Source organism: Panicum virgatum, chromosome 1K, assembly GCF_016808335.1.
Source record: "Panicum virgatum strain AP13 chromosome 1K, P.virgatum_v5, whole genome shotgun sequence".
In the NCBI taxonomy this organism is placed as follows: domain Eukaryota; kingdom Viridiplantae; phylum Streptophyta; class Magnoliopsida; order Poales; family Poaceae; genus Panicum; species Panicum virgatum.
The window spans coordinates 44,142,378-44,166,635 of NC_053136.1; the positions used below are offsets into that span (position 1 = coordinate 44,142,378).

The 24,258-nt window shown below is 46.1% G+C and overlaps 3 protein-coding genes across 3 annotated transcripts; all 3 read right to left on the reverse strand.

The window, feature by feature from the left end:
• Positions 1 to 280: 280 nt before the first annotated feature.
• LOC120711230 (probable WRKY transcription factor 12) lies at positions 281 to 5,540 on the reverse strand. Its single transcript, XM_039996696.1, has 4 exons — positions 5,059 to 5,540; positions 4,928 to 4,977; positions 4,656 to 4,823; positions 281 to 764 (listed from the first exon to the last, which is right to left on the reverse strand). Exons 1-4 carry the CDS (start codon positions 5,344 to 5,346, stop codon positions 596 to 598), a joined length of 675 nt encoding a protein of 224 aa, XP_039852630.1. The 5' UTR covers positions 5,347 to 5,540; the 3' UTR covers positions 281 to 595.
• A 4,983-nt stretch (positions 5,541 to 10,523) lies between these two features.
• LOC120711241 (ELMO domain-containing protein A-like) lies at positions 10,524 to 14,267 on the reverse strand. The gene is made up of 9 exons (XM_039996705.1): positions 13,776 to 14,267; positions 13,521 to 13,630; positions 13,079 to 13,147; positions 12,523 to 12,638; positions 12,367 to 12,421; positions 11,875 to 11,995; positions 11,683 to 11,730; positions 11,175 to 11,269; positions 10,524 to 11,023 (listed from the first exon to the last, which is right to left on the reverse strand). Exons 1-9 carry the CDS (start codon positions 13,858 to 13,860, stop codon positions 10,922 to 10,924), a joined length of 801 nt encoding a protein of 266 aa, XP_039852639.1. The 5' UTR covers positions 13,861 to 14,267; the 3' UTR covers positions 10,524 to 10,921.
• Positions 14,268 to 20,419: 6,152 nt separating this feature from the next.
• LOC120711249 (vesicle-associated protein 2-1-like) lies at positions 20,420 to 23,792 on the reverse strand. Its single transcript, XM_039996717.1, has 8 exons — positions 23,499 to 23,792; positions 23,335 to 23,405; positions 23,161 to 23,242; positions 22,938 to 23,053; positions 22,697 to 22,834; positions 22,565 to 22,591; positions 21,791 to 21,865; positions 20,420 to 20,942 (listed from the first exon to the last, which is right to left on the reverse strand). The coding sequence occupies exons 1-8, from the start codon at positions 23,551 to 23,553 to the stop codon at positions 20,805 to 20,807; spliced, it is 702 nt and encodes a 233-aa protein (XP_039852651.1). The 5' UTR covers positions 23,554 to 23,792; the 3' UTR covers positions 20,420 to 20,804.
• Between the last annotated feature and the right edge of the window lie 466 nt (positions 23,793 to 24,258).

The following is a 24,258-nucleotide window of genomic DNA, read 5'->3' on the forward strand; positions in this document are numbered from 1 at the left end:
ACAGGCCTGTTCCACAATCATTAGCCAGCAGCGCGCTGCATCAATGTGCATGCATGTTCACAAGTCAGCTAGCTCCTCTTGCCATGTCAGCTGCTGCTGGCCGGACGATGTACGTAGCAGGTAGTACGATCTCATCACGCGTACGCAAATTGTATAGGCCAATCGGAACTCGTATTATCGTCTGCATCTCCACATTATTTCAGTTATTTCAGCCAAGCTATTAGCACGCATACGTACACTTGTTTTTCTTTCAGTTCCTTGAGTGGTTCACAAACATGCATGGGAGAAAACGTGCAGCTTTAATTTAATTTATTTGATGGGTCTACATGAGCGCGTACATTCAATGGATGCATGGATCATATTTAATTTGCAAGGTCGCCGACGAGCGATCGCATCGTATTACACATGAGTACACACATATGACAGTGCACAGCTGCAAAGTTCTCTGTGTCCATCCGGCAAAACTGACGAGATCTAAAAGAAGCCGCGGATCAACTGGGCTGCACTGTTTTGCTGCTCCTGTATGCGATGCGCTCGATCTCGCTGCTGCCTCTGATCGACTTGACTGCCGGCGGATGGCGGCGTATAGCAAGGTTCAGAAGGAGCTGAAGCAGTCGGTGTGGTCGCCGGAGGAGGCGTCGTCGCTGCAGGGGGAGTGCGTGTGGCGGCCCTCGTACGTGGTCATCACCATGCGACAGTCCGTCGACAGCCTTTCCACCCGCTTCTTCACGCGGCAATTGCTGTGCGTGCACCGGAAGTAGCTCCTGTCATGGCATATGCAGGCAGCATATTTTTCAGCCTGTTTACTGAATTTAATGTATGTCTCCATCTATATTTACATGTATGTTTCATATATATCATGGTCATCTTAAATTCAAATTTTCTCACAAAAAGTTTTGCAAAGATTCTCCATATTAACACACTTTTTTTAGGGATATTAACATATTTTTTAATTACTATGGTCAACTAGAGAGACAGCGGATTGATTGTTTATTTGGCTAACTGACCCCCCATTTAACTAGAATCTGTGCAATTTGCCTATGCTTCCAGGTAAATATATTTGATCATTATCATTACTAATAAATGGGTCACTACATTTTCTTCTTCTCTCAACTGAGATCATGCATACTCATATAATTTATCCAAAAGTATGGAAGTTTTCAAATGTGATATCTTCCATATATGGTTTATTAGTTGTGGAATCAATATGTCATGGTTAAGCGTTATTAGATGATGATGATCTAATTAAAAACATACAGTAAACCCCAATTTAACGGTATTGTCGGTACACTTAGATAGGGGTACCCTCTCCTACAAGACAAGGACGAAGGCGCTCAGGAGCGGCAACCACGGACCACGGGCCCGGACCCCCGCGGACAGGTCCCGAACCTCCGCGGGCCGGACCTGGGCCTCTACAAGTGGAAGCCGGACCTCCAGGAGGCCTGAGTCATCAAGCCAGCCAGGCGCAAGCCTCGGGACCTCCGCTCCCCGCTCGGGCAGGGGTCCGGAGCCGCCACGTGCCCCTGTGGGCGCGGCTGCCGACCCCCGGGTCCGGTGCCGCCACGTGTCCTACAGGCGCGGACCTCCGCTCCCCGCTCGGGCAGGGGTCCGGAGCCGCCACGTCCCCCTGTGGGCGCGGCCGCCGACCCCTGGGTCCGGTGCCGCCACGTGTCCCACAGGCGCGAGTCTTCCGCCTGAAGCCAGCCCTCCTGCCGCATTAAATGATGATGGTTGAGGCGTGCGCTGCCAGAGCAGGGCATGGGCCGCCCTCTGACGAGTTGGACAGGCACGAATGACAACACGGTAAGCCCACCAGTTACCGAGGCGGCTCGTCAGTTACCAAGGCAAGGATTAAATACTCAGCACCGCGCGTATGGGCGACGAGTCATGATGATCAGCTACTGACTGGAGCAACAGTGCACGCTGCTACAATGGACTGAGTCAGTAGTTCGGCGCTTCATCATGACCTCGACGCGCGGCTACAGAGGCTAGACTCTACTCCGACAGGACAGCTCAAGACAACGCCTGGTCAGAAGATTTGTACGTTGTAAGATAATATATCGCCGGGTCCACATGTCGGGGCCCCGCTCAGTGTACGTGCTCCCCTTAGTCATATAAAAGGGAGAGCACGCACGGTAGGATAACAAGTTCACACAGACACAAGTTCTCGGGACTTCTTCCAGGTCTCTCTCCTCCTCCACACTCTCGCTCAAGCTCAGGGCTCTAGCAAGCTCTCATACAACACTCTCTAAGCTCTGGTAATACAACTCACAGTGGACGTAGGGTATTACACTCCGACGGCCCGAACCACTCTAAATCCTTGTGTGCTTTTCATGTTCATACGCCTCTAGATCGAGCATTCCTTGGCTGTCCCCAAGCTCATCCTGCACTTAGGATTAGGCGGGTGCAATCCGCCACCCGGCTGGAGAAATCCTCCGACAGGTATTAATAACATATAGTCTAGTATTGGTTACAGGAATCTATCTCCCTTTTGGAATAATCAAGATTTTATTCAAACCATGTACATTTGCAGGAAAACGATAGGATTCGTGCATCATCTCCTAAACCTAGGTTATCTCTAGCCATACTTTTTTGCACTAGCTATAGCAGTTCGGCTGCATCTATATATCTTATATAAGTGCAACCCACTAATAAGAGTCATTAATAGCTATTTCTCTCACTTGTGGTGAAGCCACATCATCATTTTATTTCAACCATTGGATCTGAATGAAAGCTCATATCTTGGCCTTCCGCAACCCACTAAGATTTCTTACATTTTTACTTGATTTTATATTGCCATATGAATAATTTTTATGACAGAATTAGCAACAAAATGTTAAAAAAATAATGTAAGTGATGACATCCCTCATGCATTTTTGTCACACCCATTCCTAACATCCTATTATACTACAGTAATACAGATCATGATGGTGGAGAATCCATAACCAATTCAAAATATATACATTGGTCCAATGAAACATAGGTACTAATAAAACTATTAAACAAAATATATTCTTTCCGATTATCAATATTTCACACAATTGCGTTGCTCACACTTAATTTTTTTAAAAAAATTCAAAAACTTCAGTTATCCAAGAGAGTCAATACAAAGTCCAATCTCTTGCTTCACAAAATGATGCAGATATTTCCATTTCCTCCCGGAATAAAATTTACGCATCCTTATCATAACTATTATGGTTCCTATTTTTATCCGTTTATGCAACTAGAACTTCTTATATGTACATCGACTTTCATATTTAAGCATTTTTTATATACAAATATGCCATATATCTGCAATGCTAAAATTGGCTGCAACTTCATAACTCTATCTTTTCAACACACTCAACTTCAACATTTTTGCCCTGAAATCCCGCAGCAACGCGCGGGGTATTCAACTACTTTCAAGTAGTTTTCAGGCTTGTGGGATCGTTGTCTGTTTGTTTGTTTGAACAAAAAACTGTAGTTTCATTGCCTGTTATACTGATCGCGTGTAGGCGAACTGGTGCAGGCATGAAAATCATTGTGGGGTGCAGCTTTAAGGCTGTTATTGTAAACGTTTGGCTGCAGGCACTCGCATGAGTGCTGAGGCTGGATCTCTTGTTCCTTAATCTAAAAAAAACTAGCTATAGCATGCGTGTGCACCTGATCTTTGGAGAAACACAAGCAAGGATCTGAAACAGTTCTGATACACCTGTCTCTGTGGATGTGTGCACGCACGCACGCATCCTGTTTGTCATAGCTGATATATAGTAGCTTGTAGCTAGACCACAAGTCCACAACTATGATCTAGAGACTGAACTACTGATTGACTCATGTACGATTCAGAACTAACTCAAGCAAAAAGCAGCTAGATGTCATGCCGAATCATTCCTGCTCTTTGTTTCTCTTCTCTCTTCTACTTATATATGCTTGCAATAAGTTCACTCTTTAATCCGTTGTATACTTGGTTAAAAAGTCTGGGACAACACAAACTAGTACCAGCAGGAACAAAAAACCGTATGATCGAGAAGCAAAGAACTACTGGTTGATTGAAATGATTAGCATAAATACATTTATGCCCATTTAGTGATCTAGCATTGCAATAAATACTAGTTAGAAATCATTGGACCTATATATATACAGTATGTAGTATGATTTTGTATAAGATCAAATCGAAAATAGATCGAACTTGAATGTTAGCACATATAATGGAGTGCAAAAAAGACAAGCATATATGCTTCATATTTTTATGTATTTTTACTGTCTTATATGTATGCCATCATGGAGGCTTTGCTTATAGACGACACATGAACTGAAAGCATTTGCAAAATCAGCTATAGCTTCCTAGCTAGCAGACACACAGCTTCACTAACGGCTTGCATATTGTCTCAAGTAAGATTTATGGGATATCTACTGCTAATCGATTGCACATCATCAACTAGCTACAACGATAGACCTGCTGCTTCTTATACCATCAAGAATCTTCCAAGAGACAAGCAGGTACGTACTGCTTAATTATTAGATCCCCACCACATAAAATTAACCATCTGAGATCACTTGTTAATTTACTAGCAAATTAAAGGCGCCAGGGCATGCATGGAGTCATAGAGCCGTGGGCAACTTCTATGCAAATTCAAGAAATATGATGTAGATTATTGGTACAAAATTGCAGATACCTCGGATGGAGGCTGTTCTTGACAACCTTCTGCCCGTACTTCCTCCACTTGTAGCCATCATCCAGCACATCCACGTCGCTTCTAGTCTGGAAACAGAACCTCGGCTCCCTCATCTTCCTCCTCACCTTCATCTTCCCTCTCTCCGCCATGGTAGCCGAGCCCTTCCACCTGGACACTCACACATGTACACCGTACATGCACCATCAATCAAACCCTAAAACACGGACGAAGATCTCAGAACGAAACATCACAGATAAAGATAGCATATATACCATGTGCTTGTACTGATCTCGTTGCAACCTTTCGTCACCGAGGTGCAGACCTGTAGAAACAAAACCGCTCATAAGGAACAAAGAAAAATGTGCTGTCATATAAGCACAAAAATCCTGAAATATCACCTCACCTCATCAGTACTAGGGATGAAACCAGCCATAGGCTTCCCACCGCAGGCGGCTGAGGCGGTGCCAGAGCAGCCCAACGGCAGTGCCGGCAGCTGGTATAGCCCACAATGGTCGGAGGAGAGCATCACGCCATAGTTCTCGGCCTCTTCCTGGTCAAACGGCATCTGGAGAAGCTTATTTGGTTGGCTCGGTAGTTGAAGTGGAAGAGGAAGAGGGAAGGCGTAGTGATCCGGCACGAGGAAGCTAGGAAGGCAAGCACCCAAGTGGCCTCCCTCCATATATGCCTGCATATGTATGTGCTAGTGATCGATCGATGGATCAAAGTGGTTTCTTGGGGGCAGAAAAATCACAGGATAAAGATCTCCTTTTGGTGTCGACGGAGATAAGGTTGACGATGACGATGATGCTTTGAGGTTAAGTGGTGGTGTGGGATCTATGGCCCTCCGGACTGCTGGAAGATGGGGTACTATGGGGCATGGACACTGGAGCAGCCTAGGCAGCTCTTTAAAGGGCCTCTAGCTCAAATTGTGCCGTGTGTACAGTACTTGCTTCGGTACTGGCTGTTGCCCTGTCCCAGCTAGTGCGTGCTAATTCATCAGCAGCTTTCATATGGTGTCAGAGATCTGCCTTTCCCTAGCTCATCTATCTATCATAGATGCGTTTGCTGCATGTAAAGGTTCTAAAGGAAAACTAATTGCAATTGATCACGTTTGATTCCAGCCAGAAGCACGGGGAAATTCCGCTCTTGTTGTGTTAACCGGGCCGTGTGATTCCCCTGAATCCCTGATCAGTCGTGTTGCAAATGCTTCTAGGTTCTAGCACAGCAGCTTTCCGAGCTAATCGCGCCTTCAATGGCGCTTCAACCGCGGGAGAGCCTAATTTTCAGGCGGGGCAATTGTTCGTCGAACAGGGGGGGATAGCTAGCACTGACTGTACCTTTTGTCCCCGCGATCGATTGCCCTATCGACCGATCTGCGTGTCCTTTCAGGGATGCCCGGCCTCCTCGCAAAAAGAGCACTGCTGGTTCACTCGTTTTCAGTATTTCTGTAGCGCGCACATTTGAATCCGGTCTCTCGCGGAATCATCACCGTCTCGGGTAGTCGGGTACGTGTATGTTCAGTGGAGGATGGGTCGTCGGGGCAGGTTTTGCTTTTCCACAACCCTCCCAAAAAATAAATAAAAAAGAATCGACCATCCACTTGGCCCCATTGATTTGAAGGAAAAATATCTAGCCATGCGCACCATTTCAGTATTACAACGCATTCACCTACTTTCAAGAATTCAAGATAATATTCACAGCCGTCTGACGCTACATGGGTGCATCAATAACCTTATATCCTCCCCTATTCGAACCCGCTGAAAAGTGTAAACGAGAAATAGAAAACAAAACAGATAGATATTATTATTATTATTATTATTATTATTATTATTATTATTATTATTATTATTATTATTATTATTATTATTATTATTATTATTATTATTATTATTATTGTACTGCGGAAGTGGGGCTGCAAAAGATGTTGGCAAACCAAACACATTGCTGCCGGCAGCTGCTGCTGCAGGCACGCACATTGATGTTTCCAGATTGAGCCACGGTTCTGCAGCAGGGCAGGGTGAATTCCTATCATTGCGAGCTGCTGCTGCAAAAGCCTCATCTTCGATCAGGGCCCCCGTGGGCCACTGCTCCCCAGTGTGGGAGATTTCAAATACTGCTATCATTTGATCCCCAGAGATCAAACACACGTCTGAATAACTTCCCAATGTTAACTGGACCGCGCGCCGTGCTAATAAGCCATCATCAACTGCAACTGCAAATCACGTATTTGCAATACAATAATGAAGTTCCTGTATATACTCCCAAAAGTTTTGTCCATGATGAAGGTACAGGTATACCCTGCCGCGTACTGCCCAGACAATCAGCGGCGGCAGCGGCAAGAAAAGAATAGAAACCCTAAAGTGGCGGCGGTGTCGTCGTCGTCGTAGCTTAAGCACTGCGCGCGTCGGGACGAGGACGACGGCGCAGGGAGAAGGGGCGAAAACGCAAGGCGACACGGGGAAAACGAGACGAGAAATACGCACGTACGAATGATGGCTGCCGCTGTCGTCGTTGTACATGCGTGTCTCTGTGTGTGCGCGCAGCACCGATCGATCCTTTGGCTCCTTGTTTTTCTCTCTCGCTTTTGCCGCCTGCCCTGGATCGTAGCTAGCTGCTTGTTGCTTTCGGTGTCATTTGCATTTTTGCAAAAGTTACGAAACAAAGGAACAAACTCTCACTGTGTCTTGATGAAAGAAAACAGTTAGCTACAAGGCCGCCTTCTTCAGGTAGCTAGTAGCTAAGTTGCTAGGTCTAGTATCGTCACTTTTCTGCGGCCTCGTTTAGTTGCAGCTATAATTTTTTTAAATAATTTTTTTCAAATTTGAAGTATTAAATATAGATTAATCATAAAACTAATTACATAACTCATCCGTAAACTACGAGACGAATCTAATGAGCCTCATTAATCTGTCATTAGCGTATAGTTACTATAGCAATTACTGTAGCAATTTAGTATCTGATCATGATCTAATTAGGCTCATTAGATTCGTCTCATAATTTACAAGCAAATTGTGCAATTAGTTTTTTATTTCATCTAAATTTAATACTCCATGTATGTAAAATTCTCGTACAATGTGATAGATTTGGAATTTTGAATTTTACAACTAAACAGGTCATGCATCGGAAGCAGGTCATGGCTTCACATCCGCTCTAATAATGCTCATGCATATCAGCATATATATGTTTTCCCATACCCATAGGCCATAGCCATATAGATGATGCATATGGTCATCAGCTATTTCTTCTTTAATTTCCTCTTTCTTGTTGCTACCCTCAGGAAATCACTGACATGAGTTCACCTGTATATTGGACTGTCGCGCTTGCCTTCGAGCTTAATGAACTAATTAACACAAGAAAATGCCCTATTTGTAGCACAAAAATTTTTGTCAAACACTATTTGTAAGCTGAATGGCCCTGGTTTGCTTATGCATGCATGGTTCATGCGCTTTGGGTTATAATTATTTAATTTAATGCCAACACAGGCTAGCTCTAATAATGAATAAAGGAAAACTGAAGGTATATATATATAAAAAGATAAAGATAAAAGAAAATAAACTGGACTTATCCTGTGAATTTGAATTGTTTAAATATTTTTGGAACTACGTGGTGACTTCGTCAACCTCAAAATATATATGCAGATCTATCATTTTTTACAAGAAAAAGACATCCATATGTAGCTTTGAGTGGATGTGTGTTGTACTCCCTCCGTTTCAAATTATAATACATTTGACTTTTCTGGCCCCAAGTTTGACTACTCATCGTATTAAAAATTTTGTGCAAAAATATCAATTTTTATTTGGATTGCTTTATTAATAAAAGAGATCTTTTGAATACGCGATCAAACTTGGTGTTAGAAAAGTCAAATAAATTATAATTTAGAACGGAAGGAGTATGCATAACAAATATTAAAGACCTATAAATGGAATAGAGTTCCAGTGCTCTTTTAAGTTTTAACAAAAGTGCAGTGGAATTTGGGTGGACGCAGAGCGTTGACGCGGGTGGCATTGGCAATGGCAAGCCTGCTGCCAGGCTTTCGGCGCCCCCCATATGGCTTCCTCAGGAAACCGCATCATTTCGGCGACAAAACCAGCGAGCGCGCACGAAAAAAGAAAGAAAGAAAGAAAAAAAACGAGACCAAGCACACCACCGCTCCAACGCGCTGCATCTGCCGACCTCTGCAGCTGCGTGCCTATCCCCACAGCCCGCGGTCCCGACCGGCACGCTGTGTGCGCGCGCCAGCGGCCGCCGCCTCAGCTATAGCTTAGCTCGCCGCCGCCATGCTCATCTCCTCTGCCACCGCCCGCCCCCTCCTCGTCCCGTTCGCATCGTCAAATCACGCGGGTCTCCCGGTGGCATAATGCCCCGGCCCTGCCCGCTACGCGCGCGCGGACACGGGCATGGCAGCAGCATCCCCGACCGCGTGCGCGCGGGCATGCATGCGGCTGCTGGTCCGGACCAGGTCGAGCCTCTTGTTCGTGTCTGTGTCTCCTCTCCTGTCCTGGACCCCCTTCCGGCCGGCTTCCTCTCGGGCCGGCTTGGAGCACTCGTTTGCTTCGCTCGGCTGCGGAAGATTGCTGGTCCTCTTGGGAAAACTATCCGTTACTTGTGTTGGGAATTCTGAATTCTTGGAATGATAGATGTATGGCCCTGCCGATCTATCTTGTACTCGGAGTACGCATACAGTTAGGGTTGGTAAGACACGGAAGACTAGGGCCACGGTATCGCCTCAGATGTAGCTAGCGCTGGGCATGCAGATTCCTCGTCACCATGATGGCTGGCCTTTCATGTCATCGGTCGCAGCAGGGACGAGACGACACGGGAAGATCTCATCTGATCTCCGCGACTGCACGCGCGTCAAACACGCCATGAGATCGCAGCATGACGACACGCCCACAATGCAACAAGATCATGAGACATATACGTAAGCTAGCTAGGGCTCTATAACTAACAGCAGATCTGGAGAGTCATGTCAGAAGATAGGGGATGATAACCATGCATTTGGTCGGAACCCGGAGGCTTAAGCAATCCTGATTCTAGATGCTAAGAAACATGCGTCGCACATGCATAACAAGACGCATAGAAAGCATCGGATCGATCTGTATTTTTGTTAGGACAACGACTAGCTAGGAGCCTCCAACCGGACCCTCTTAGTTGCACAAGATATTCCCAGACAATCAGCAGAGAAATGAGTCCGCTAGCTACTTCCAGATCGCATCGTACCCATCACTGCTGCCAGAGGCGAGGTTTATCAGCTGATCAACAAACACATGCCAATTGCCCGCATGCAGCGACATGATCGTCGATTGTCCATCATAGAGAGGATCGATGCGTATATATCCAAGTGCTCACTAACAAATTCCAACGTGCCATGCATGAGATTGTTTGCTCTGATGCCCGGGGGCGAAATCCAATTGGCATATCTCTGAATGCAAGCCTAGCAGCTTTGTTTGCTCCCCTTGGCCCAGGGCCCAGGCAACCTCACCACCCACTACGAACAGGAACACGGAATCGGAGGGAGGAGTGGCCGCGCCGGACGGCACCACGCAGGCAGCTCATGGTGCGTTCCCTGCTCGCTTACCAATCGCGCCCCCTCTTGCTGCTCCAGCATGGAGCGCACCTGCCATTCTGCCGGTCGCAGGGCATTCAGCTGCGGACTTCGATCACACAAAAGCAACAACCGACCATTTATATGTTCACATATTTTGCCTCAATAGAAAACAGTACAAGAACACCTTCATGCAGTGAGTTCATACATGATGATGCAGTATTAGCCATGAACCATCAAGTAATTACAGAAAACTGCATGCATCGTCAATGAAACGAGCCGATGGAAATCAAGCAACACAGGAAAGGAAATGAACATCATAGTTGGTGCACACTCAAAGAACTAGCCTCTTTCTTTATGCGAATGGGAGACAACTCAGATCAGCTTTCCCAAAATCCTCCTGTTTACATCGCAAACTCTAGGAACTGGAACACACCCTTTACGTGGTATGATGGGCAACAGCCCGATTGCAATAACACACCCTACAAATACTTTGCCTTGGCAGCTGATCAGACACTTCAGTTACCCTAAGCGGCATTCTATCACCAAGAAAAACCCTACCTTGTAAATTTCAGAGATCAGGTTACCAGAGTACCTAAACACAGGGATACAGATGCATCTACATTCCAGGATTCTCTCAGGCTGTGGGTGCCAGTTGCAATCCATCAGCAACTCAAGGCTTGCAACGTGTAGCCATGTTAAGATTTTCGGTTTCTTCTAGCTACCGGGCTAGAAGCCTGTATGATGGCATGTCCTCAATCCGCTGAATATCCTCAATCAAAAGCTCCCTTTCTAGCTGACGCCGTGTTGATTTCATGACCATCTGCAGTTTTAGTAGTACAGTCAGGTGAGCAATTGTTCCCAGGACCCAATGTGTGGATTCTTCAATTATCTATGGATCTTTCATATATAAGGTCAAGAAAGGATAAGTTTCTATCAAGAAAATTAAGAGATTTAGTGGAAAAAGAACATACATTGAAGTCCATGTAAGTAGCATGCATGTCAAGCCATTGCTGATCCATCAGCTTGAAGGTTATGCAGTAGAGAATGTCAAATGCTTGATCATTTTCTGAACAACAAAAAGGGCCAAAATTAATATTGGAAACACTATAACTAGATACTTCAGTTAGCTCACAGAGTCACATTTATGAGTGTTTTCTGCCTCTGAGAAGTACAAGCGTAAAACTAAAAGATAGCACTATATTATGGCCTTAAACAACTGTGCGGAACTTTGCAAATATGGACCATCACCAGATTCATTCTTGTGGTCATTAAACACACAGGACTTGTTCAAAATATGCATATTGATGTACTCTGTTCTTTTAATCGTAGTCATCACCACAAGAAAACAACCTAAGTCCAAACAGAAACAAGACTTCACCGGTACAAGGAAGTTGAGATGAAAGAAACTACTGGTGATTGAACAGCTCTTGTAGATTATGATCAAGAATTCAAAATAGAGTACTGAAATAAACATTATACCTGAAAGAAGCTTTAGGAAAACTGCTCCAAACAATGACCTTGGTTTAACTGCATGGGCAGGACATAAAGATTGTCAGTTAAAAATGAACTAAAATTGAACAGGTCAAAAAATTCTTCAGACGTTTCTTAAATTCTGCAGAATTATTATTATCTTGCACTATTTAATGCACACGAAACTTATGGTTGACAAACCTGCTTGGAGATCAAGCATCTGAATGAGCATGAAGGTTATATTTACACCAGCTACAGCAAATGGATACTCCCAGATTGCACGGTCACCATTCTGCTTGCGAAGAAGTTCCTGAAAAGATTTCTGCGCAGAAGAGGTCCGTTAGAGTGATTTGTGGCAATTATGGATAAGTACCTGAGGCAGTCATCTCAATGCTATGACATGATGAACATTTCGATTTTAATAATCACTTGTGTAAACACATCTTTCAGCATCATATACTAACACCCCCCCCCCCCCCCCGCTTTCGCCTTTCCTTTTTTGCAGGGGGGTAACAAGGAAAGATTAGACATTCATAGTCAGAAAATTGCAATGTTCAGCAAGCCATCAAGCTTGTTATATTCTAAACAGAAATGCTAAAGACTACAGAGCCTCAGGCCTTCAAGGCCCTATAAAACATAACATAATAGCATGTGAAGAGCAAAACATCACTGGCAACGGGGATTTGCACTCACCGGATAGTTCCTTGCAAAGTACAACAGATTCTCCAAGGAGATGAAGCCTCCACCTCTGTAATGCCATCACACCAAAGGATCATCCATCTCACTAAAGGATACTACTGACAAACAGGTAACAGCTAGCAACTGGAACATAGGAGAAAGATCAAACACCTAAAATCTGTAGATGGGTCTTTCCCTTGCCAACCCATCTCTTTCCATTGTTCTGATATTAGACCCCGAAGCTCGGTTCCAGGAAAAGCAGCACACCAAAGAGCCCGTAATGCTTCCTGATAAGGCAAAAAAAAAAAAAAAGAGATAACAGGTTAACTAGTTCTCAAATTTCATCTGAAGGGACAAATGATCTGGATTGATATATATAATTCCGGCAGGTTAAGTTTTAACTCATTAAGGAACAACTGATCTTAACAAGTCCTTGAACAAGAGACTATCTGTCCTGCACTATTAACAGCAAGTACTTCCTTATGGTTTGCTCAGATTTGCGGACATGCTAGATTTCTCGATTTTACAGTCATGTTAAATTTCATGGTCAGCCAATGTCAATGAACATGTCGTCTCATGTTCACCATCTTGTACTGAATAATTAGAATGTGAAACTGTGGGAACAATATCACTCACCCACTTCGCAACATAACATGGGATCGCACAAATACCACAAGATGAAACCGCACAAGAAGAGTTTGTTGTCAATAGCAGCCAAAACAAGTACCTGATGCTCTCTGTTTGCACTATCATACTGAACTTCTATTCTATTCTGTAGCCTCTGTAGGCATTCTTCCTGAAACAGGAAAAGGAGGATAAGTTATTTTTTTGAAAGAACAAGGAGGATAAGTTAATGGCACGTAAAACTTCACTACCCCGCAAAGCATACAGTCAAAGTTAAACTACTACAACATTCGTGAAATTAACAAAAAATAACTCATGCTCATAATAGAACTGAAGTGAATTAACAGAGACGTAGCGAATTTTATGTAGATAGCACGAAGCAATGCGAGATCAGAGGAGGGTCCGAAGTTGAGGACGAATTTGGGGGGCTAAACGGTGAGGAATTTCAAATTCCATTGACAGGCTCGAGAATCTGGGACAGCTTTAGAACAGCTAGAGCAAATTTGGGGATCATCAAGTCAAAAAGTGAAGCAGGCGAACCGCACCTGCGTAGGCGTCAAATCGAAGGAGAGGCGCGCATCGCTGTCCCTCCTCTGCGCGCAGACGCAGGAGAGCCCCCTCCCGATCCACGCCGACGACCCCGTCACCACCTCCGCTGCAGCACCGGCGTACGGACAGCACGGACCGTGAGCATCATCATCGCCCCCGTGGAAGGAGCAGCAGCGGCAATAGCCAGAAGAAGAAGCGAGCAAAAAAAAAAACAACAAACGAATAACCAAACAGGAGGCGAGGTGAGGCACCCGAGGAGGAGTGGTGGAAGGCGGCGGCGCGGTCGGAGCCGGAGAGCCGGCGGACGGCGACGAAGGAGCCGGCACTCGCGTCCATCTCGCCGCGGGACACGGCAAGGCGACGCTTCCCTGCCTGGCCTGCCCCAACACTAAACTCCCTCTCCCCACCCGGCCTCTACGCGCGGCGATCCGCTCCGGGACACATGGGGGCGTGCGGCCGGAGCCCCAACCGCGGGCGAGGCGGCGAGATCACGCCGGGCGGGCGGGCGGATCCCGAGAGGAGCGGCGGAGCGCGGGGCAGGGCAGCGTGGCCGGATTGGCTCGGCTTCGCGGCGGGCCTTCGCCTCTTCCGTCGTCCGTTGGTTTGTTGGTTGGCTGGCTGGCTGGCTCCGCCCGCTACGCTTCGTCCTTCTGGTTGGCCGCCGCACCGCGCCGCGCTGGTGTGGTGCCGCTGCTCCGCTGCCGCGGGCGGATAAATCAATAGGGAATGCCGCCCGTCCTTGCCCTTCGCCTTTGCGTTGCTTCCTCGATTCGCTTTATCTTTTTCTATGGAGTACCTAATTAATATTATATTATACTAAAGTTCCAAGAATCGAAGCGTTTTCGTAAATCGTGGCCCCACGTGGGACCCACGCACTGTTTATGCGGGCCCCACATACTATTCAGGTGGGACCCACGCGCTATTCAGGCGGGACACACGTGGGACCCACATGCTATTCAGGTGGGACCCACACGCTATTCAGGCGGGACCCACGTGGGACCCACGCGCTATTCAGACGGGACCCACGTGGGGCCCACGGTTCTATTAAGTGAGCATTTTAATCTTAAAAAATTATTTTGTTTCCATTATTTGATTATGCGGGTCCCACATACTATTTAGGTGGGACCCACATGGGACCCACGCGCTATTCAGGCGGGACCCACATGGGACCCACGCGCTATTCAGGCGGGACCCACGTGGGACCCACGCGCTATTCAGACGGGACCCACGGTTCTATTAAGTGAGCCTTTTTATCTTAAAAAATATTTTCTTTCCATTATTTGACAATACAAAATATATTTAACTACTTTCTACATATAAAAATAATAACTAAACTTTGTATACTACATTCACACGTGGTAGTTCTACTACTTTTTGACTTTGGATTTCCCTCCGTAAACTCACAAAATATACTTGAACTGTTCATTCATTTCTAATTTTTTTCCTACTAAAGTAATCAAACTATACATATAAAAATAATAACTAAACTTTGTATATTACATTCACACGTGGTAGTTCTACTACTTTTGGCTTTGGATTTCCCTCCGTAAACTCACAAAATATACTTGAACTGTTCATTCATTTCTAATCTTTTTTTCCTACTAAAGTAATCAAACTATACCTACTGACACAAAAAAATGAATTACTAAGAAAAAATTGTCTGTACCTCTATACTAAAATGCTTGAGATTGGCGCGCTCTCAGACTCTAAACTACTATGCCATTTTACTGTATTTTTTAGATTTAACTCAATACATCGATACGATATTGTTTCAAACATAATCGCGAATAATATCTTTCTATTAATATTTTAAGTCGATATGTTTTTATTTGTATAGGCGCGCGTAGCGCGCCAACCTGACTAGTTAATCTAATTCCCCCAAACCCCCCCTATTGCTCGTTTGATCTGGGGCCTATAGAGTATTATCTTGCGATTTATGTTACGAGAGAGATCCTTAACGTTTATTTATATTACAAAAGTATTTATTTATTTATTTTGTAGATAAAGATTATATATACGAGTACATCTCCTGCAGACTCTGGTGGGCAATCTGTTTCTGTTGAACCACCTCAGACTCGGAGCAACTGAAAGAGACCAGGGAAGGCAGGCTGCACTGTACCATCCGATTATCTGAGCTGTCATTTTCGGAAGTTTACCAATGATTTTCGTACGTGCCTGCTTGTCCCGCTGACGCAGCTATCGGCCTATCGCCAACCGATGCATCAGGATCAGGGCAGCAGCAGTCTGGTCCGGGTGACAGGTGACTGACGGTTGAACACCCGGGTCAGTGGATCTGGACCGGGCAGGTGCATCACACGCTGTCCACTGACCTAATCCCACCCACCTTTTCCTCCTCCGAAAGGCAGGGAATTCGGCTAATCATGTGGTGCGTGTGCGTGTCTTAATTAGTTGGGACTAAGCATATGCTTATTCAATCTCCTTAAAGAAATGCGTTTTTCATTCTCCGGCGCATTTTCCATATTTGCCAGCCAGCAAGGGATCCGGCGACGCACAAGTAATTCCACAGATTGGTCGCGATTACAGACAGATTACAAGCCTAAATCGTGTCGAAAATAAACAGAAGACGGTCAGAGCAAACCAGCGCCGTGAAAAACGATGCACCGCGAGGAAGATCGATGCAACTACGCAAGACGGGGTCTTTCGTCGACTGCATTTTCTGCAGCTCTGCTGCCAGCGAAAGGGCGACCCTGAACGAGTCACCAGCTATACTGATGTTTTGACTGCACGAACTAACAATAATCAAGTCAGAGCAAACGAGACGGTGAGCCGTCCTGATCCCGCGACGGTTAGGCGGGCGGGCGGGGCCGGACAACAGGCCGGGAAAGGGCGTGTCGCCCTCGCGTCGCCGATCGCATCGTGTGGGCGGGCCGACACGGCCGCGCTGGGGCACCGCCTGCCCCCGCTTTCCGCGGCCGCCGCTCCCATCGCGGGAGGGAGGAGGCGGAGAACGACGGATCAATCGGGTGGTCGCCTCGGCTCGTGAGAGCGAGGGCGCGCGCGCGGGGACGCAGCCTTTGTGTGAGGTCGCCGCGAGCGACCGGCGCCGGCGTGTCGGGCCGATGCCGGGGCCGGCGGGGAGCGGGCACACGCCTCCCGCGGGTCCCGGTGCACCGACCGGAGGTGGGCGATGCGATGGTAAGCAAGTTGGTCGGAGGGCCGTGCTTCGAGCATGGGCTTTTGCTGTTGGAACGGAGGATTTGGGCCCGCGGCACTGTAGCTCGTAACGGCAACGACATATTATTGTGCTGAATTTTCATTCTCTGTTCTGTCGCCGTATGCAAATCATTTTTGAAACTTTTGCGAATTTCCATTGTCTGTTCTGTCGCCGTATGCAAATCATTTTTGAAACTTTTTGCGAATGAATGAAAGGAGGGAATGCGGCCACGAGCGGCATTGCTGAGTGTAGGAGACGGTGCTGGATGGTCCTGTTGCGTTATTATTTTTTGTTTGGAACGGTTGGTGCAAAAAAGGGAGCATCATTAGGGGGGTAAGTCGGCATGATTAGATCCTACGGGGGGCATCATTTCAGGATTAAGTAGGATGATGAGGAACTCTACCGTGCTCCCCTATTCATGCTCGGCGGCTTTGGCGGCGCTTCTTTTGATGGAGCATAGTATCACCCACGCTACTGTACTGTAACTGTAAGGTCATGGTTTAACATTTAACAAAGCTCTAAAGTGACTAGACTGTGATCGATTAATCTTCAGAAAGAAGTTTATAAGGACCTTTTTTTTGTTTAGCGAGTAAAGGCTGAAAGGCAGCGCGAATGATATTGTCCTCTCACGCTCAGTCGTTGAGGCCAGAAGTGTACACGTCCGGGTGAGTGGTTACACCAACCTAAGTGAACAAAAGCATTGTGTGCTAATCATTGGTGCCCATTGGGCGGGCCCACCTGGTATTCAAGGGTATTCATTGAATACCAATTATTTTTAAAAAAATCAAGTATATATAATCATATACATGTATATGTATTGAAAAAAAAAGAGAAAACAGCACTCAGGCCCCCATTCCTTCTTCTAATGGGCCAAGCAGCTCAAAAACTGCCCACTAACGGGCCTAAATTTTGCCCCCCACGGCCCACATCCACAGCCCATTGGAACCTCTCCTTCCCTGGCTCCCTCAACCTCACGACCTCACACGACCAGGCAGCCGGTGCTGTGCTCGCGAGCAAACCAGGAACCCTACCCCATTTTTTGCGGCGGCGCGGGCGGCGGCAGGCAGAGCCGAGGGGCAGGCGGCGCGCGGCAGGAAGAAAAGGGGCTGAGGGGCGGCGGCAACCGGCCGGCAGCGCAGCGCAGACCCACCGCCCCGCGGCAGGCGCCAGGCGGTCGCCGCGGCACTGCGGCAGGCCGGCAGCGCAGCTACGCAGGCCTGAGTGGGCGTGCGGGTGCGGCCCGCCGGCGCCGGCACGGGCGCATAGTCGGCGCCTCGCGGCCTCGGCGGCACACCGGCACTGCAGTTTGCAGAAGGTAAATTTCTCAATTTTGTGGCCGTGGTTGCTAATTCTTCAGTGAATTTGTGGTACATACATTATCTATATGTTGAACAATTTTAAATTACGAACAATTTGTATCGGTACTCAATTATGCCCTACTAATATGTATATATTTGAGCTGTCAAAAAAAAAAATCGCACTATTTGAAATTTTGAATACCAAGCTCCCAAATCCTAGGCCCGCCCCTAGCCCAAGCAAAGCATCAGGCTGATTGCGCTCTGAGCATTTTAATGTAAAGACGATCTCGGTGTAAATCTGCATTGCCGATCCGGATTACAAAAAAGGATGGACTGAAACTGCATTGCCGCATCTCCTTTTCAGAAACAAATCCATATGTGAGCATGGAACCTCATTCCTATCAACAAGGGCGGCAGCATGTCGTGGGCAAAGAATGATTTACATTGTATGCTCCGCTTGGTGCCATAGGAATCAGTTCGCTCTTTTTTTTCTTTTGGAAAATATGATCAATTCAGAATTCAGATCCACACACCATATATATGCATGCAGCTTTATCAAATTAACCACACACATACATACATAGCTAGCTTAACTGGCTTTGATGTGCTTTGCACGTGCGCCTCACGCGACGTGATGCAGTGGGGAGGTATGGTCGTATGGACTCTGGAGGAACCCAACAAGAAGCCGGAACTAAACTGTAACCGTAACAGTTAGCGTTTCTGTTTTCAGCGTAACTGCCACAAGCTTGTGGCTAAAACTCCAATTTTACCGGGATCGTGCGCGTGAAACGGCGCGCAGTGTGCCGAAGAGCTCGCAACAAAGAACATCGTCGTCCAAGAGTAGATCGAGCGAGGCAAACAAGAACAAGGCTTCATTTGAAACGCCAGCCAAGATCGTTTTCCTTTTTTTCTTAAAAAAAAAAGGAATCATGCGCGGCATTGTTAATTCGTAGACGACCTAGGCCACGGAGATGTTGACCTCCTAGATCTCGATATGCACAGAGCTAGCGCGGCGTGAGTTCCGAAAGATTCTGGTTGCAAATCGAGGGCCGGATCGGCCTAAATTATTGCTCCCGGCTGAGTCATCCAGGGCGCAGGATCTGTTGGCCGCGCACATGCAGAGGCAGCAGATACTTGCCCGGGCGCGGCGCGTAAGTGCGACGCACCACGGCACCGGTGGTACGGCCACTCTGCTTCCCCGAGACCTTGCGATGTGTATACCGGCGCAGGGCGCAAATCAGAGCGTTGCTTTGGTTATCTTATCGGCTATCACGGATTCAGAGCGGCAGCAACACATGTTGGTGCCTGGGCTAGCTAGGCTTCCGTGTTTCCACAGTTTCTGCCGGGGTAGCGTGTGGTGGCCGGTGGCACGGTAGTTTGGCAGTTACAAGCCAAGCTGGCAGTGCTTCTTCCCAGGCGTCCTGACTCCTGAGATGATGCGATGGAGATACTACTGCCTGCTGGATCCGTGGAGAGTCGGGATCGATGAATCGAACCAACCGCGCGCGCGTGCAGCCGTGCGCCGCGACCTCCCGTCCCGTGCGCGGCGACGTCTAGGCGCGTGTGCTGTGTACGGGCAGTCGGGCGTGCATGCAGGGGCAAGGTAGACGGCGGCCGGCGCGTGTGGAAGTGTGGAACAGCCGAACTGAATCCCGTCGGAGCGCGCCTAGGCCTAATCAATCGGAGGGGCATGGCATGATACTGTCCGGGCGGCAGGCAGGCCGCCGAAATCGATCAGCTCTTCCCTGTGGTCCTGGGCTCCTTTCGCTAAACAAACGCCGCGGCTCCTCATCACCTCACGTGGCTGGAGGAGGAAGAAACCATGCCATTGCCATCCTCCTCACCTGCGGTCCACAGGGGCACATGCTGATGGTCGATTCAGGATGGGAAAGCGCGCACACGGTGCGCGGCAGGCCATGGAAGCTTAGCTAGGCTGCCGTCCGTGGTTCCAGGAATCCAATCCACCGTCGTCAGGGGTCAGGGCCCCCCAGCCGCGCCGTTTAACCGCCCGCGCGGACAAGCTTCGGCCGGCCGGCGGCCGAGACAGTTATTACATGGTTCAGCGACCAGGGCACGACGGCTTCAGGTCAGGTGGCCGCTGCCCGGCGGCGTCAGGTAAAGCTTCCGCCGCGTCGGCGCTTGGTTCACCAAAAAATTGACGGAGGCGTTCGTGCGCGCCGAGCACTGCCCACGGCCGCTTATGGGGCTGGAAGTTTTGACGCGGAAGAGAAGAATGGCGCACGGCTTCCTGGGCTCGTGTTACCAATGGATGGGCTCTTGGCTGAACTGCGCTGGCCCAACAGAACTAGCGTATCATACTATTTTTGTAGTCGAGACATGCTTATTTCGATCCATGTGAAAACTGGTCTGCCCGTAGCCCAATTCCCTTTTAGATCAATATAAATGAGCAACTTCATCAGAATTCAGATGAACAATCCACGCATACTCTTTGCCACTTCAGAATTTGTGAGGTGCAGTTCAAAACTATCGGCATCAATACTCTTTCTTGATACCCCTACAAAGACGACCTCTTTACATTTCCAGTCGGTGAATGCATACAGCTACACATATACGTATACCAAACTAAATGCAAAAAAGAATTAGAAAAAAATAGGGGGCAAATACAAATGGAAGATGAAGCAAGCACGGGTGATAACACCGCATGCAGCCCGTTATCGTTTCACATAAAACTACAACCCAAAAGAAGAAAAGAATAGCAGTGGGGACTAAAATAGAAAGACGGGTCTCTTTTCCAGAGTTCATCGTAGCGTCGATCTGAACATTTTTGCTGCAACCTCTGCATCTCATCAAGCAGTGCCCGGCGGGGAAGAGAAGATGAGGCTCAACAGGAGTCCGACCAGAACACCTATTAGGCCAGCGAACGCAGCGAACGTCAAGGAGAAACCCGTGTCGCCTTTGCGGCTCCGACGCCTCCGGAGCACATCCTGAAACAACATTGTTCATGTTCTTCTGGTAAGTTAAAAGATTCCAAAAAAAAAACTAAGCAACGGAGTGCATGCTGCACCATAATTGCTAAATGTATACCCTATATATTCAGGAAATACATGTAAGCAATGAACCCTTCCCAGACTTCCACAAGTTTGTAGTCAGGGTAAACACTTTGATTTTCATTAGCTATCCACAAAAAAGTTCATCACTTTGAAGTGAAAAATAATGAAAATGTGGGAAATATTAAATCTTACTATGGTTTGCCGGATGGCACCTCATTCTGGCCTCTTTCAGGCTATTCATCGTTAAATGAGCATAAAAGAGGGAGAAAAACTTAAGCAGATTACTAGAATCCGTCAGCGGCTTAATTTACACCAAGATCCAAACTTATGTCGTCAATGCCTTGAATACGTTCTTCCCAAATAGTCATACTTTGTTTGTTGTACAGAACATTTGGTTTATACTTTTCTTAGCCACATTCACAGGAAATAATATGAAGACACAATGCAACTGTTCTGTACTTTGCATTTGGAGATAATTTTTTATCTACAAAATATATCTATATTTTGCATTTTTGTGAATTCAAAATATGTCAACCAACATATGAACTAAGAAATTCTTTTACATTTTGCTCAAAGGTCAGGCCTCCAACACAGCAAACTATTTTTGCTTTATACTGAAGTTTCATTAATGCAACAGCCAAAGTTCAAATTGCTCCCAGTCCGTTCAAAAAAAAAGTTCAAATTGCTCCCAAAAAATTAAAGAAAGGACACAGTCCAAATGCAAATATGATCAAGTAAAATTTGGGACCAGAATGAGGCTTAAGAAGTTTGATAAACTGTACCAATTCACGTTGCATTTGCTGATTTTGCTGAAGCATGTTATCTCTTTCATCCTTTAGGCGCTGAATTGTCTGGATCTGAATAAGATAAAAGAAACCAACAAACAGTGACAAAGGTGCCCAAAAGGATGTTTTGTCATTCATAAAGTACATGAGTCGTGTTACAGTAAGAATATTCATGAAATACTCGCTTTATGTGATCGAAGTTTTTATTTCTTTTTTCAGTTGAACTTGGAATATGTTGAACAGGATAAAAAGTGCTATTCTAGTTGAAATGGGAAATTGTAATTCTGGTCCATTGCATAGTTAACAAGTGTGGCTAAAGGAACACGCCAATGAGTTTCTGGGCATCCTACCTCCCTCAATTATGACCACTCAATTATAGGTACCTTTCCCCCATGATCAACTTTATGATCTTTAAACTGTCATATCATGTTGCTTCAACATCTTCCTAATTCTCTGACTTGTATAGCATTACCCAATATGGCTGTGCAAGAAGACGTGCATTTAAAATGTTAAGGCAAAAGGAAATCTGTGTGGGAGTGACTGTAGAGTAATATCTAGCAACTCTCTCACTGAACAGTTAATGTGTAAAGACATACAGTTCCTGTGGTACACAACATTGCATAGTCATGATAAAGGCTTCAAGCATGCTATATTTAAGTTTTCAGAACCTTCCCTTCTCTGAATTTGTCAGAGGAAAATCTTAACCAACATGTATTTTTGGTCAAGTTTCAAAGTAAGAATGAGAAATATTTTTGGGATAAAGTGAATTACCTCTTCAATGCTTGCGTTCTTCAGCATCTGAAAAGTATGGCGTAAACATATCATCCACAGTAAGAGTTTTTACTGAATGTTTATAAGTGAATCATTATCATACATATTACTATAGAACTGTCATAATCTTACCGTCAGATCATCAGACGCTGCTTTGAAGCTCCTGCTTCCTAAAGATGAAACACTAGAGTCGTCTGAACCTCCACTAGGTAATGTGTAAACGACCTTAAGCTTCATTTCCTCGATTACCTTATCGGCTTCCTTGTTGAACTGCACACATACAACAAGATGGCATATGGCTGAATACCATTTCGCTGTTGTGACAATGTAATGATAAACCTTACAAATTAGTCATTTTGCAATTTCTTCTTACAGTATCGGGGGGGATTTCGTCCATGTCAGTACTGGCAGGCACCTTCGTGCTCTGAATCAAGAACTTATCCTTGCATTGCATATCTGGTGGGTACTCTTTCTGTGCCTGAAGCGTAACTATATCCTCAAATAGGGAGGCAAATACAGACACAACAATTGCACATCAAAAACCAAACGGGGAGCCCAAAACAGAACCGCGGAGAACAGGAAAAGCAAGTGTTTACTCGTTATCGTGCAAGAATCCCATGGCTGGACGATGCTCGCGTTCGGCCGGACGAAATACTTCCTCGGTGATGTCGTCTTGACCTGAAGAAAAAAATTGGACAAGCCTGGTTCAATTTCCACCAGACGAAACGCGGAAATTCTAAGGTGGACGCTATGACAGGAAAGCCATGGACCTTGAATGCGACATGGTGCTCGCTGTTGTTCACCACCTTTAGATTGCAATAGCACGCCTTGTCCAGCTCAACTGCGCATAACGCGGAGGAAAAACCGCAGAAGTTTAACCAATTGCAATGTGAATAAAGAAAACACCAAGAACTTCGAACTTCGAAGAACTTACACAAGAAGGTGAGCTCCTCGGGATAAACCGAGATCAACGTTCCGCCACCACCCATTGAAACCACCTGATCGAACACACAGAAAAGAAGCGGAAACCCAAACTTTCTCTCCAAGAATTGAACGCATGCAATGATGCAAAATAAACTAAAAAAAGGCAGCGAATTGGAGCAGAAAATGGGGAGGGGAGGAAGCCAGGGGTGGAGGGAAGAGAGAAGCCAATGGTTTTCTTTGCTTTTCTTAGCTCCGGCGACATTGACGGGGCAACACTCACTTTTAGTTGTTGGGCCCGTGGCACTGTAACCGTTCTTCTTTTATTTTTTTTAGTGAACATCGTCGTTCTCTTTTTTTTTCTTTATTGGTGGTTGGTGAATTACATTACTTTATTCGGAGTGTGGTTTCCAGGACTACAAAGCCATGGCTTTTGGCAGTTCTTATTAATCACTTTCAATTTTAGTAGCAGATTGTTTACTGTCTTAAACATATTTGCAATACTCTGATGAAGATAATATATGAGCAAGTATATTTGTGAATCTTTAGTAAAATTAATAAATCGTCACTAGAACTTGTAACTTCTAAGAAAATAGTGAGATAGTATTGTACTGGTACTTGCAGTGCCACAAATATTTGATTTTATTCTTTTAAATCCCCATACAGTACAAAACCTGAAGTACCAAACAAAAATTTGAAGAATATCCTTATCTGATTGAAGTATTAAACAAACAGTAACAATTTTGCTCTGTATTCTCCTCGACAAATTGTTG